The 16,056-nt window shown below is 32.6% G+C and overlaps 1 protein-coding gene across 1 annotated transcript; it reads left to right on the top strand.

Annotated features, from left to right (window-relative positions):
- Window positions 1–881: 881 nt before the first annotated feature.
- On the top strand, window positions 882–2,468 carry LOC136035817 (adiponectin receptor protein-like). Its single transcript, XM_065717787.1, has one exon. It carries the CDS (start codon window positions 919–921, stop codon window positions 2,314–2,316), a length of 1,398 nt encoding a protein of 465 aa, XP_065573859.1. The 5' UTR covers window positions 882–918; the 3' UTR covers window positions 2,317–2,468.
- Window positions 2,469–16,056: the final 13,588 nt, after the last annotated feature.

The following is a 16,056-nucleotide window of genomic DNA, read 5'->3' as shown; positions in this document are numbered from 1 at the left end:
GGGACACAAATGACGACGGGGACACAGGGAATATAAATGACGACCCGGACACAGGGACACAACTACAACGGGGACGCCGGGGGGCACAGGGGGATATATAAATGACGACGGCAACAAAGGAAATGGTCGATTAGCAATCACCATCAACAAAGCTCAAGGGCAATCAATAGAATCATGAGGTATAGATCTGAATACGGATTGTTTTCCCATGGACCATTATGCGTTGCATGTTCAAGAGTCGGTAAACCTGACAATCTATTTATGTGCACAGACGATGGGACAGCAAAGAATGTTGTATATTCGCAAGTTTTACGTAGTTAAAAACATATATATATATATATATATATATATATATATATATATATATATATATATATATATATATATATATATATATATATATATATATATATATATATATATATATATCTATATTCACAGGTGGGACATAGGGACACAACTACAATGGCGCGTAACTAATATGGCGCGTAACGACTTACGCGCGCGGGGGGGCTTGGGGGGGGCGCGATTTGTAACCCCCTCCTCAACTTGAATTGGTACCTAGACCTCCCAAAAGTAAAGGTGAAAACTCCCTCCCATTCTTAATACGATGTTTGGGATATATAACTCAATTACTTCTAACTGGTTCACTTTTTTTAGTTTCTAAAAGTATAGTAAGGTTTGAAGTTATACTGAAAAAATACTCTGGATAAAAAATATTGTTGAAATCACGCAAATCCAAATTTGGCTAAGTTTTGAAAAATTGCAAAATAAATTTTAAGAAAAGGACGATAAGGGATGTTTTGATACAGGAGTAAAATTATTTTGTTGGTAAACTACGTTTATTTAAACAATTATTTTTAACATATGAAAGGCAAAAGTTCAATCACTATTAATGATAAAGTGTTGAAATTACATATGGAAAAACCCAGTGCAAACGATGCCCCTGAATTCAGAGACAATGTTTCGATCAAGCAGAAAGGTGTTTCAGTTTCCAAGGCCTTATCACAGCAGCCTCAAACTAAAATCATAAGTGATTTGCAAGGAATTATACCAGATAATAAGAGAAGAAGTCGTTCACTGAGTATTTCTAATGAAGGTTATGAAATGAGAATGACAGGCATATTTAATTACAGAGAAGCCTTTCACAAAAAAAGGTGTCCAACTGTAAGCCCCTCAAGTACAGAACTTAGGAAAATAGTAACAAGTGTCAAATCTGGAGCGAAAGAGTTGTTGGAAAATGATGGTCAATGCACAGAAAAAGCTAATGAGCTGGCTTATAGGTGCTGGAACGAAGCATCGAAACAAACTGATGACATTACTAGATATGTCAAAGAAAGTGCAAAAGCACTTAAGGATCTGCCCTGTAATTCTGTTGTATCTACGAACGGTAATGGTAAGGAACTTGTGCATCAAGGGATTGAAACTTCTCAAAAGACTCTTGAAAGTGTTGTCAAAACTGCCAAATTTGTACGGGAACAACGGACACTCTATGATTTTAGGTCTTTGCCAAAGTGGCTACAAGATAACGAACATATACACCTTAGCCATCGACCTCCGTTACCGTCATTCAAAGAATGCTTCAAATCAATTTTTAAGGTGCATACAGAAACAGGAAACATTTGGACTCACTTAATAGGATGTTTGGTGTTTATATTAGTTGCAATATATTTTTGGGTTAGAGCCGATTACATAATTGATACTGAAGAAAAGATTATCTGTACTGTTTTCTTTATTGGTGCAATTGGATGCCTTGGATTAAGTTTTTTGTACCATACTCTAATCTGCCACTCGGAAAACACGAATAAGATTTTCCTCAAGTTGGATTTAATTGGGATAAATTTTCTTATATTTGGTTCGTTTGTCCCTTGGCTATATTACAGTTTCTATTGTAACCATTTGACGTATATTATATATCTATCCCTAGTGATTGCACTAGCAACTGCGTCAATAATAGTTTCCTTGTTTGATAAGTTTTCAACACCAGAATATAGATCTACAAGGGCTTTGGTCTTTGTTAGTTTTGGTGTAACTGGTGTCATTCCATGTGTTCACACTGCTATAGCTATAGGATGGTCAAATTCCATTTATCAGACATCGCTAGGCTGGTTACTATTAATGGGTTTATTGTATATTGTGGGAGCAACTTTACATACTTTTCGGATGCCAGAAAGATTTTTTCCTGGACAGTGTGATATTATGTTTCAGAGTCACCAAATTTTCCACGTGTTGGTTATCTGTGCAGCTTTTGTTCACTATCATGGTATATATGAGATGGCTGCACATAGAAGAATAGTAGGAAAGTGTCCAACTTGAATTGATTACCATTTGCAAAATTCTTTCAATTTCCTAGTTTTTTAAGATGGATGTTTCATCAAATTTTGGCCTTGATCGAGCAGTATATTGTCAGCAAAATATAATTTTAATGTAAAGTAAATACTTTCAAGTTTATTAAAATGAAATTAAGTTCTTAACTTGCAGCTTAGTTCAGAAACAGCTTTTCTTTATCATTCATTCAGTAATAGACACTACAAGATATCTATAAGTTCCCAAGTCTTAACTATAAGTTGGTCTTTGATCAAATTAACTAAAAAAAAACTTTTCCATAAAATAAGTTTTACAAAGAAAAGTAAAGAGCTCCATTAACCAAAAAACAACCAAAAATTAATTCAAATAGTTTTTAAAATAATGGGCAAACTTAATAACTGTAGGGAGTTGACATACGCAATAACCTTAGAGACACAGTTACAAGACCGTTCAGCCATGCTGAAAAACATGGTTATCTTAAAATTCTCATTGCAAGTGTTAGGAAAATTATGAGCTACAGAGGAGGGCTGCTTGCCCCCCAATCACTTTTGATTGTTAAAAAGGGTACTAGAACTTTGCATTTCTAATCAATTGGCTCATTGGAAATATCCGGGCTACTCAGTGGACTTGTTGGTCATGTTTCAATCTTTTGGCACAGTATTTTAGGTTTAGACTACAAGTAGCCTTGCCTATTAGGCTTAGGTTCACTTGTTCGCCTGTGACTACAAGCAAATTCAGTCCCAGATTTAGTATACAAGTCCAGTAGACAATGTCAGTCACGTGTCAACCAATAATTAATCCAATCTGTCTTCCCTTAGCTATGACTATCTACCTTAGTTATGCACAAGGAATGATGTATGGACGGATGGATGATGGACTTTTAGGGCTTGTGCCATATTTGTAAAAGAATAAGATATTATATTTCTTAGGATTGGAATCAGACAGCTAACAAAGTCCATTCTGTGGCATGAATTTGTTCTATAATAGGTTTTAGCCATCTCTACAGGCATGACACGCTACCGCTCTACACACCCATACACGTCTTTAAGTTAGTATTGGTTAGATTTCGATGTTTATTGCATTTTAGCATTGGACTTGATCGTCTCTCACTAGGTTGCAAGCTACCGGCACAACCTGGAAAATTGACTATTAATATGATAACGGTATTGATAATACTTTGAATATGGTGAGGAAATACGAAGCTATGCCATAGGATTTGTTTTCAGACACTTAAGGATCCAAGTTGAATAAATTGATTATTTGATTTGTTTCATGGTAAAAAGTCCAACTTAACATTGCCATCAGGGGTGATATATCAATAGGTTTCGAATTGATTTAGCGAATTTAATGCCTTACTCTCCTCCAACGGGTCGGAAAAGGTACACTCTTAACGTACTGTGACTCTTTGGACAATACTCATATCTTGAGTACCCGACACCCAATGCAATAATACCATGAGTGTTTTCAAACATTTAATCGATTATATCACTTTCCAATAGCCGTGAATCACAATCTAAGGATTACATCGTCAATTCACATAGGGTCCCATAAGATTTATCAAAGGATAAATTGTAGAGTGGAATTCAAAATACTTTACATCTAAGGGATTTGCAAGTCCAAACTTTTCAAATTTATCTTGAGAATTCGTCCGTGATCCTGTGGCACAATTCTTTTTACAAAGGCAAAAGCGACTTTTGAAGGAATTTTGCTATTGATAAATGACGAATCAGTGTAATTCCATGAGCCTATAGTAATATGCCGTTAATTTGTGACTGTATGTGAAACTAGCAGTTCTATCTTATTTCCACTAGCTCTTAATTTTTCAATTGTCAAAGCAACAGAACTCATGTCCTGTTGTTTTTGAACCTGAAATATTGCCGAGGTGAGAGAGACTATTGCATTAGGTGCAGTGGTTGCAACTTTTCGTAAAATAAGATTTGCCAAAGCAAATTGTACCTTTATATTAACACGATATTAACATTGTATAAATCCCAACTAAGTGTAAATCTTTAGTTGTCACATCTCTAAGTATATTGCTAGTTTCATTGCCCGTTTTATATTCATATCCGATAGCTAAACCTCTTAATAGCATACAAGACATTGGAGTCACCAACATAAATTGTATATAGCTTGCATAGGTTGAAAGATTACTGGTTGTGCTCACCAACGTGCCATTTATTTAAACACTTATTTTTCTAAACAAATTTTTTAGTGCACAATTTTCATAGGATAACCTCTCGACTGTACTTTGTATTTCGTTTTAGATTTTTTAACAAGGACTTGCAAATCTATAAATGTGGAAGTCAAATCTATGAAATTGTCTTCACTGGAAAAATTTTGAAAATTTACGTTTTTAGAGCGCGGTTATTGCAGATAAATTGTTCATACTAACCATGTTTTACACTCATATCAACATTTTCTGCATTAATAGCTTCCTAATATTGCCTTTCGATAGATAAACCTCTTCATAGTATATAAGACATTGGAGTCAGCAACATAAATTGTATATAACTTGCATAGTTCGAAATATTGTTGCTTGTGCTCACCAACGTTCCATTTATATAGACTCTTATTTGTGTATACAAATTGTGTAGCACACAATTTTCATAGGATAACCCCTCAATTGCAGTTGTTTTTCATTGTTACATTTTTTGACAATAACATACAAATCTATAAATTTGAAAGTCATATCTATGAAATGGTCTTCTCTAGAATAAATTTGAAAATGTACGATTTCAGAGCGCGATGATTGTGGATTAAAGTGTTCATACTAACCGTCTTTTACACTCACATCAACATTTTCTGCATTGAAAAGATTTGCAGATGATGTGACTGAATAATAAAATTTCTTATATAGTAGATATGACGGAAATGAAATCCTGTTTTGATGTGACAGTTTTCGCTCTTGGTTTCTTTTTCTTCTTCTTTATTGTCATGAGTGATGTTGTTTGCTTCCCCCCCTGAGTTGAGACTCAGGGATGAGGGATGAAGTTCTTGCCCGTTTTAAGCCTTTTCTGCTTTGTCGTGGTTTCAAATTTTCGCCAAAGGATCGTGCACCCGATTTGAGATTCTCTGAAACATTTTCTTTAAAATACATCCCAGAGCCCCAAATGTGTAGTATAGAGGACGCAAAATCTATGGCAACCAATACAATATATTGTTAGCAACGGGTAACGCAGAGAAAAACAATTAAGCCAATCAATTACCAAGACTGTAACCGACCATTGACGAACAACCTCTGTAATAGTCCATTCCATGACTCAGTTGTCGCGGTCTAAGAATCTAAGAATTTTTTTTTTTTTAGCCATATCGTTACTGAATGGATTAAAAATGACAAGTAATCAAAGCAAAACCTTGTGTTAGTGCTAAAGGATCTCCCAATTCACTTCTTAATGTTAACTGACAGAGTCGGAAATACGTGCAAATAAGTGTTTACTGGAATATATTGAAGTTGCTTTATATTATAGTTGTAAATGTGTTAATGACTTAATTTTCGTTCAAAAACCAGCAAGAGGTATTACTGACTCTCGATGTCTGAGCAAAGAACGAATAAAGAAATATACAAATGTCTGATAAGAAGCCGGTTGGGGAGTAAGCAAAAATAAGACGTTCCATCTCACTTGTGCTTCCAGCACTTCTATCCTTGGTTATATTTTGTTTAAAACCAAGAGTAGTATAGTAAATGGGGTTTCTGCCCCACCTAACTCATCCACTCAATTTACAACATTTTCAGTCCATTTTAAATCATTCTAACATCAAACATTGCACATTTTCTATCCCTATACTCAAAATAAAAACAGGTCACTGGAAATCAAATTTGGTCTCATTTTTATGCTTTTACATAATGCAATCACGGGTTCTAGACCCCACCTAGATCACCCTATCAGTTAAACCCCTTTTCAATTTAATTCACACCAATTTAGATAAATATATTCGACATTTTTAAAATTTGGCGTCCTGAGCCTTAAGATCAAATCCGGTCTTGTGAAATAAGAATTTTAGATGTAATTTAAAAAAGTTTAAGCATATTCAATTCTTCCTACATAACTAGTGAAATTTAAAAATTTATTAAGATTTAATATTTAGTAGATAGTTCTATATCAATATCTAAATAATTTATTTTATCTTTATATTTTCTTTCAATTAGTTAATCATAACTTTATCTAATTTTTAAAATTTCTTTTCAAGATCAGCTGCCTAAGAACCAAAACGCTTAACTGCCAATAGATCAATCACTTCACATTTAAAATCAATAATGATAACGATTTTCTTTTCATATTTAGTTGTAACACATTTCATTCCTGTAACCGTGTATTCCATTCCAATGTCTAAATCTTCTTTCCTGTTAGTTCCATTATATTTATTTCCCATTTTCGTGTCATTTAAAAGTTTTTGTCCTTTTATTAGTTACTAATTATATTAAACAAATTTCCAAATCAAAAATAGTTTTCCCAAACACGCGTCAGAAGAATGTCAAACGAAACACAAAAAGATTAAATAAAACCTGCTTACAGGCCGGCATTGCCAAGTTGGTGACTGACTGATCATCGGTTTCAATCCAACAGTTCAATTCTCACTGTTACCTTGTGAAGCAGTTGATGATGTCAACATGATCGGGCCAGGAGGCCCAGATCAAGGAGTTAGAAGCAGAGGGGCTTCCCTCAAAACAAAAATACCTGAGTTGTCTGCCTAAGGACCCAGGCTGAAGTGAGGTCACCAATACCAAAAACACAAATGAATCCATAACATCCTGGGGGAGGTGTTTTCCAATTAATTCAAAAAATAATTTGATCGAGTTGTTATTTTGCCTATATTCTATTAATTTATCGATTGAAAAACGTAAAGAATTGATTGAAATAAATACAAAAAATAAAAATGGATAACAGCCAGTTGGCTACTATCCATTTTTGTTTACCATACCTAATAAGTCATCGGTTTTTCAATTTTGTATTCTATTATAAATACATTATTTATACCATTTCCTTTTTCTACGTAATGGGTTTTTATCAATAAAACTAATACACAAATTAAGAATGAAATAATAATTAAATAACGAATATTATAATCATTCTTTTGCTGTAATTAAGTTCTCCGAATTGAATACACACTGAATCTTCAAGAAACTTGCGAGAAATGGATGTGTCATTGTTTGTGCAGAGAAGCAAGCTACATGCACCATCTTTGTTCGAATTAAATAAAAAAAACAAGTTTTTTTTAACTGAAAGTAAGGAGCAACATTAAAACTTAAAACGAACAGAAATTACTTCGTATATGAAAGAGGCTGCTTCCTCATCAACGCCCCGCTCTTTACGCTAGAGTTTGACTCTGTCTCTCAATTCTTCTTTTTAAAACAGTAAAAAACTTTAGCGTAAAGAGCGGGGCGTTGATGAGGAAGCAGCCTCTTTCATATACGAAGTAATTTCTGTTCGTTTTAAGTTTTAATGTTGCTCCTTACTTTCAGTTAAAAAACTTGTTTTTTTTATTTAATTTCTGAACGTTTTTGAATCAATGCATGTTTTGATTTTGGCTCTCCGCAGAGGAATAATTAAAACGAAATTTGCATTTTTTTTTTTTTTGGCTAAATGGCTTTCTCATAATTTTGATCGAATGATTTTGAGAAAAAAAAGAGCGGGGGAGGAAGCCTAGTTGCCCTCTGATTTTTTGGTCAATTAAAAAGGCAACTAAAACTTTTAATTTCTTACGAATATTTTTATAAGTAAAAGATTTACATAACTTATAAACTAGCTTACGTAAAGAACTTTTGTATTCTCATATTTTTATTACATATATGAGGGGGTTCGCCCCCTTGTCAGATCCTCGCTCTTTACACTAAAGCTTAAATTTTGTCCCAATTCATTAAGAATGACCCCAGAATCACAAAAGCCGTAAAATAAATAGTTGAAATTACTAAAAATACTTTAACGTAAAGAGCGAGGTATTAGGAGGAGGTGAGCCCCTCAAATTGGTAATAATTTCTGTTTGTTTTAAGTTTTAATGCTGTTACTTACTTCCAGCTGAAAGAACTTTTTCATATTTATTTTTTCATTGTGTTTTTAAATAATGCTAGTAAATCCTGCGCTCCCTTCATGGAGATTTTCTTCCCCCATGACAAATTATCGATGGAAAGTATCCCCAGCATATCCCCCTCTTCTCAACCCCTCCCCCAACCAAAAAAATCCTCCTGAAAACGCCTGTACAGTTCCCAATAACCATTTCTATATGTAAGCATTGGTCAAAGTTTGTAACTTGTTGCCCCTCCCATGGGGACTGTGGGGGAGTAAGTCGTCCCAAAAGACATAGTTATAAGGTTTTTCGACTACGCTGAATAAAATGGCTATCTCAGAATTTTGATCCGTTGACTTTGGTAAAATAATTAGCGTGGGAGGGGGCCTAGGTGCCCTCCAATTTTTTGGTCACTTAAAAAGGGCACTAAAAATTTTCATTTCCGTTAGAATGAGCCATCTTGCAACATTCTAGGACAACTGGGTCGATACGATCACCCCTGGGGAAAAAAAAACAAAAAAACAAATAAACACGCATCCGTGCCTTCTGGCAAAAAATACAAAATTCCACATTTTTGTACATAGGAGCTTGAAACTTCTACAGTAGGGTTCTCTGATACGCTGAATCTGATGGTGTGATTTTCGTTAAGATTCTATGTCTTCTAGGGGGCGTTTCCCCCTATTTTCTAAAATAACGCAAATTTTCTCAGGCTCGTAACTTTTGATGGGTAAGACTAAACTTGATGAAACTTATATATTTAAAATCAGCATTAAAATGCGATTCTTTTGATGTAGGTATTGGTATCAAAATTCCATTTTTTAGAGTTTTGGTTACTATTGAGCCGGGTCGCTCCTTACTACAGTTCGTTACCACGAACTGTTTGACTCATTTGGATGCAGCATTTAATGGAATCACGTTAGGAGACTCAGGCTTAAGCATAGATATACAAACTGTAAGAAGATTCAGGCTAAATTCTTTTTACTGTGTCAGTGCATGTAAGTCTGAAAAGAAGCTATAGGATATCTAATTCCCTACTGCTAGACTTCTTTGTCTTTTTGTAATAGAAAACATGGAAATATTGGACAAATGGGGAATGAAAAAATGTGCAATTGTTCACATGGGAAAATGTTTAAAGAAAATGTTTATCTACAGTTTACTGCTTTCTCAGCAAGGTGCAGAATTCTGGAAATGTTTTGTATTCTAGTGTGTTCAGTTATCACAAGCTTATGATTTTTTTTTTAAGTAAAAGCAGATCCAGGAGACAAAAAAAAAAAGAAAAAGCAAGTTTTCTTGGACACTCTTGATGGTAATGAGTCAGAGATATCAGAGTCAGGAAAGGGTTTTCAAACCTGAGGAACTTTTTTTCTTTTCTTCGGATAAATTCAGAACAGAAGAGTAACTTCTTGTCTTGTAAGACTTATTTTTCGTTTTTATATTTTTATTTAAGTTTTTATTTATTTGTTTTTTTCTTTTATTATTTGTTTTTAGTTTTAGTCTTTTTTCCGTTATTTCTGATTTTTAAGTCTGTTTTATGTATTGTTTTTTTTTTTATTTAAATGATATTAAAATTCTATTCTCATTCTACAACTCAGTGCATGAAACTTATGAAAATTTAAAGTGGTTTCATTCAACTCGAATAAAAATGTATCCATAGAATTAGAGAATATTAAGTATGTGCCGGTTGGTATATGTAAATGATGTGTGTCCTCTGCATTCATAGGAAATCTGGTTTAACCAGTAATTATGTATTCATAGCAATTTTCAAATGAGGTGTACCACTCGTACCCATAGAAATATGGTTGCTAGGGAGTGATATGAACGGCCCTGACTGCTAAGTTAACCGGTTATCCAAATCGTGTACTTATGGGCCCCATCTACCCAAAAAATAATCATGGAATCTGATAGATTCCAACTTTGCTGCCTCAATGGTTTTTAATCCTTCCCAGAATTTTGAAATCTACCTGAAGCATTACTATTCTTTAAAGCTACATTTAAACCATTACTCAGTAAAATTCTTTTAAGTTTTCAACTTAGCCCTGGTACATATGGTACAGAACAAAACACATCTTCCTCCTGATTTGCCTCTAAGGAATCTTTAGAAATCTGTGGAAACTTTTTCCTCCTTTATGAAAAAGTCCGGTCAATTAGCCAATTTTTCTTAGAAAAGACAACTCCTCCTCAAAAAATTTTGGAGAGCAAATTCTAAAGATACGGTTAGTTTAAGAAATGATCAAACCAATTTATTCTTGGCCAGCATTACTAGAGCTAAAATAGAAAAATATGTTATTATTAGTCGGTTCTCTGTAAATTTTAAAGTCGAGACTATTTTCACTTCTTAAAAGAAGAAAATCAAGAAAAGGAATTTTTCCATCTTCTTCTAATTCAACAGTAAAGTTTAAATCACCCCCAAATAATTGAAATATTAAAAAAATTCTTTTAATTCATTCTCCCCATAATTCCATATTGAAATTAAGTCATCCATATACCTTCCCTAAAAATTTCTTTGGATTGGGGTTTAAAGCAAAATTTTCGGAAACTACTGAGATTAAGACAATTTCATTCAAGAAAATAGTTTTAAACAGAGATACAGATGAATTTAATTTAAACTGTATTTACGCCATTTATTAAAGTCAAATAAAATAAAGTTCAATTTACCAAATGCGATTAACCTCTGTCTAATTGTCGGTTTACATGCATATGTAACCGAAATATGTAGTATATTTTTAATTTATCACTGTCTATTTAAAGGATTTATCCCTGTTTGAATTTTTTATTTATCGACATGGAAAGCCATTTTAGTCTTTGAAATTATTTATATGAGCTTGCTAAAGCCCGCCATTTCAAAATCCAGCATGGGGTATTAATGATTTTCAATATAGCTAAGATCCTCGACTTTTGCCAATTATGTCTCTAACACCATTTATGTGTTTTTTTAAAAGGTAAAACGAGTTGAAATTGATATAAAGCAAAAGTTTTTTTTTTACGAAAGTAAAGAGCGAAGTTGATACTTAAACGAACAAAAGTGATTGCTTCAAAGGTAACACAAGATATATTTATAAAACTAGCTCAAACAAACTAACTAGCGAAACTTTTGAAAATTTGCAAAATTTTAAAAGCTTACTGAAAACTGATTTTTCTTGAGTTTCTTAAACCGTTAAAAATTTACCGAAGTCAGGGGTGGTGAAAAAATATTGCGAGCCTTATATATTATTATTTGATCTGTCTCTGGCTACTGATGGAGTTTTTTATTTTGAAAGGAACATCCATGATTTTTATGATTAATTTTGTGTTTTAAGTAAAGCGCTGTTTTTATGACTTTAAAGACACTGGAAAATGTCGCTGGGTAGTCTATTTGTGTTAGTTCCTTAAATATAAGTTGCATAGTCTGTGAAGGCAATAGTTTTTGTTCTTGTGAGTTTAGATCTCACCTTTTTTACTTTTATAAAAAATTTTGCTAAAATTAGTTTTCATGAAATTCACTCGTCTTTTTTTAAGGTGTTTTACCATTTTTCCAGAAGTTAAATTAACTTTATTAGGTATGTAAGGTTTGGTGAGTAATGGCCACTTTTTTATGTGTATATTGCTACCAAAAATAGTATTTTGAAAGATTTGGTTATTATTGGAACGAGTCACTCTTTAACTTTAGCCTGTCAGCTCAGATATTTTTCGTGCTTTCTAACGTTTGTGAGCTTCACTGATTATGGGATTATACCTTTTGCTAGGGACACTTCAGAATATATTCTGTACTTTTCTATCATCAGGCAAATTTTGTTTTTTGTAACTCAATACCAGGTTTACTCAAGAATGTATTTGCTTCCATTTCCAATTCGAAGGAATGAAGATTTTGACAATCTGCACATTGTTTTTTGAATTTTGATTGATCATGCACATAAAGTTGAAGATGTACCAAATACCTCAAGTCTGAACACAAATCCTTTTAATTTCCGTATTCGTTTTTATAAAAGAAAAACCTACACAATGCTAAAAAAAGGGACATGTTCCTGGAAGTCGACCACGTAGGCATCCATCGGTCGCCCAACGACCTTACGAGCCTTAACGAACGCCGTCTGAGCCTTCCATTAACCGCAACCAACGTCATTAATCCCCGTGTTCTTTTACTTGTCCAATGGGATTCCCACTTATCGGGTTTTAACCCCTAAAAGATAACAACAAATACATATCTAGCCACGTGTCATTTGAAAGGGCACGAATAACTACGAGAATTACAATATTTTTCACATGTAAAATGGCCTATATTATTTTTTTAGTGCTACGTGAAGTTATGACAAGGAAGAGGCTGGGGCTTCGGGCCTGTTTCTAATTTTACAGGCAAATACACCTTCAGCAATTATTTCAGAGCTGGGTAGCCTAATACAGTTTGCGTGGCCAGAAGTTTAATTATAAGATTGCAAATTGTGGTTGTCATTTGCCTTTTTTAGTCATTCCATTCAAGATGCTTTGGATATTATTTATTGTGATAAATTGTCTTAATGCTCTGAAAAGGGAAAAATATTTCAATTGCATAGGATAGGATAATTTCAGTAGGCTAGTCAATTTAAAGTCCTAAATTAGCCAGGGAAGTGTTATTTTTCACTATAAAATCACCACCCTCTTTGAACTCCAATTATATAGCCCTGTTTTTGGGCCCCCTTGAACCAGTATCCAGTTCCTGATTGTCATTTACACAAAATTTCACTTTTTCTGTTACTCATTTCTAGTCAATATCACTAAGGGGTCATAGTTAAGCACTAGAGAAGTCATTGTTAAATAGCATGTGCTTATGTATATATATAGCTTTTTTCTACTTATTCTTCTCTGGTTATATAATGCTTGATGTGGTATAAGCCAAGAGAAGGACCTACAGAAGAAAACCTGTTAAAAAAAAAGATTCTTTGTAATTTACATAATAATTATCCGATAAATCTATCGGAATGTTTTTAAATTTTGAGAAGAAAATGGTCACTGTATAGTTGTATATTTACAAAAAAAAGAAGCTATTTCCCTAGTTTTGTAGTTTTATATATTCTGATAACTCTATCGAAATGTTCTCAAATTTTTAGAACAAAATGGTCACTGTACAGTTGTATATCTATAAAGAAGAACCTATTTTCCTAATCTCATAGTTTTATACATTCTGATAACTCTATCGGGATTTTCTCAAATTTTTAGAACAAAATGACCACTTAAAGTTGTTATAAAAAAGAAGTTATTTTTCTAGTTTCATAGTTTTATACATTCCGATAACTCTATCGAAATGTTTTCAAATTTTTAGAACAATGTGATGATCACTGTACAGTTGTATATATATATAAAAAAAGCTATTTTCCTAGTTTCATAGTATTATACATTCTGATAACTCTATCGGGATGTTCTCAAATTCTGAGAAAAAAATGACCCCTATTATATCTATATATAATTATATATATATATATATATATATATATATATATATATATATATATATATATATATATATATATTATATCTATATAGTATATCTATTAAAAAGAAGCTATTTTCTAGTTTCATGGTTTTATACATTCCGATAACTCTCTGGGAATGTTCTCAAATTCTGGAACAAAATGGTCACTGTACGGTTATATATCTAGAAAAAAGAAGCTATTTTCCTAGTTTCATAATTTTATACTTCCGATAACTCTATCGGAATGTTCTCAAATTTTGTGAACACATTGACCATTGTACAGTTGTATATCTATAAAAAAGAAGTTATTTTCCTAGTTTCCTAGTTTAATACATTCCGATAACTCTATCGGAATGTTCTCAAATTTTGAGAACAAAATGGTCACTGTACAGTTGCAAATCTATAAAAAAGAAGCTATTTTCCTAGTTTCATAGTTTTATAGATTCTGATAACTCTATCGGAATATTTTCAAATTTTTGGAACAAAATGGTCACTGTACAGTTGTATATCTAAAAAAAAGAAGCTATTTTCCTAGTTTAATAGTTTTATACATTCCGAAAACTCTATCGAAATGTTTTCAAATTTGTATATCTATAAAAAAGAATATCTATCAGTTGTATATCTATAAAACAGAAGCTATTTTCCTAGTTTCCTAGTTTTATACATTCCGATAACTCCATGGGAATGTTCTCAAATTTTTAGAACAAAATGGTCACTGTACAGTTGTATATCTACAAAAAAGAAGCTATTTTTCTTGTTTCATAGTTTACCGATAACTCTAAATAAATCTAAAGTTCCATAATTTTATACATTCCGATAACTCTATCGAAATGTTATCTAATTTTGAGAACAAAATGACCACTGTACAGTTGTATATCTATAAAAAAGATGCTATTTTCCTAGTTTCATAGTTTTACACATTCCGATAACTCTATGGGAATGTTTTCAAATTTTAAGACCAAATGGTCACTGTAAAGTTGTATATCTATAAATCAAATTTTGTATCTATATTAATATATCTATATTATCAAATTTTGAGAACAAAATGACCCCTTTACAGTTGTATATCTATAAAAAAAAGAAGCTATTTTCCTAGTTTTAATAGTTTTATACATTGCGATAACTCTATGGGAATGTTCTCAAATTTTGAGAACAAAATGGTCACTGTACAGTTGAAAATTTATAAAAAGAAGCTATTTTCCTTGTTTTGTAGTTTTATATATTCTGATAACTGTATCGGAATGTTCTTAAATTTTAGGAACAAAATGGTCACTGTACAGTTGTATATCTATAAAAAAGAAGCTATTTTCCTAGTTTCATAGTTTTATACATTCTGATACTCTAGTGGAATGTTTTCAAATTTTGAGAGGAAAATGGTCACTGTAGAGTTGCACATCTATAAAAAAGAAGCTATTTTCCTAGTTTTATACATTCCGATAACTCTATCGGAATTCTCTCAAATTTTGAGAACAAAATGACCACTGTACAGTTGTATATCCATAAAAAAGAAGCTATTTTCCTAGTTTCATAGTTTTATACATTTTCATAACTCTGTCGGAATGTTCTCAAATTTTGAGAGCAAAATGACCACTGTACTCTATCGGAATGTTTTCATATTTTGATAACAAAATGGTCACTGTACAGTTGTATATCTGTAAAAAAGAAGCTGTTCTTCTAGTATCAAAGTTTGACTCTTTCTCTTAACTCTACTTCTTAAAACAGTAAAAAAAAATTAGCGTAAAAAGCGGGGCGTTGAAGAGGAAAAATCCCTTTCATATATGGAGTAATTTCTGTTCGTTTTAAGTTTTATTGTCGCTCCTTACTTTCATTTAAAAAAAACTTGTTTTTTTATTTAATTTCTGGACGTTTTTTAATTAAAGCATGTTTTGATCTTGGCTCTCCGCACGTACATAATTAAAATTTTTGGCTAAATGGTTTTAATCGGAAGATTGAAAAATCGGAAGAAAGGAGAGAAGGAGGAAACCTAGTTGCCCTCCAATTTTTTGATTACTTAAAAAGGCAACTAGAACTTTTTGAGCATTGTCCACAACGGAGGCAAAAGAAGCCCGATACAAGTTTAACTTTTCTAAGTAAATATCCGGAAAAGTGTTAACTTCGCTGAATACATTTGCTACTCCTTTGGTTTTTTTCTTCACAGCTTCATCAAAATTTTCTTGGTATGGTTCAAGCTGAAATATTTGAACCGTTAATACCTCATGCTTGCCGTAACAGAAAACACCGTAGTGTGATCCGTTTTTCTTTTGAACAGTATCCACAATTCGAACCGGCCTTTCTGGATATCCTTTGAATTTTGCAAACGCTAG

Source organism: Artemia franciscana, chromosome 14, assembly GCF_032884065.1.
Source record: "Artemia franciscana chromosome 14, ASM3288406v1, whole genome shotgun sequence".
Taxonomy (NCBI): Eukaryota; Metazoa; Arthropoda; class Branchiopoda; order Anostraca; family Artemiidae; genus Artemia; species Artemia franciscana.
This window is presented reverse-complemented; position numbering and strand designations above follow the sequence as displayed.

What these genes read in the sequence shown, in the direction of transcription:
- LOC136035817 (XM_065717787.1), top strand. Translation starts at nt 919, where the DNA reads ATGGAAAAACCCAGTGCAAACGATGCCCCTGAATTCAGAGACAATGTT.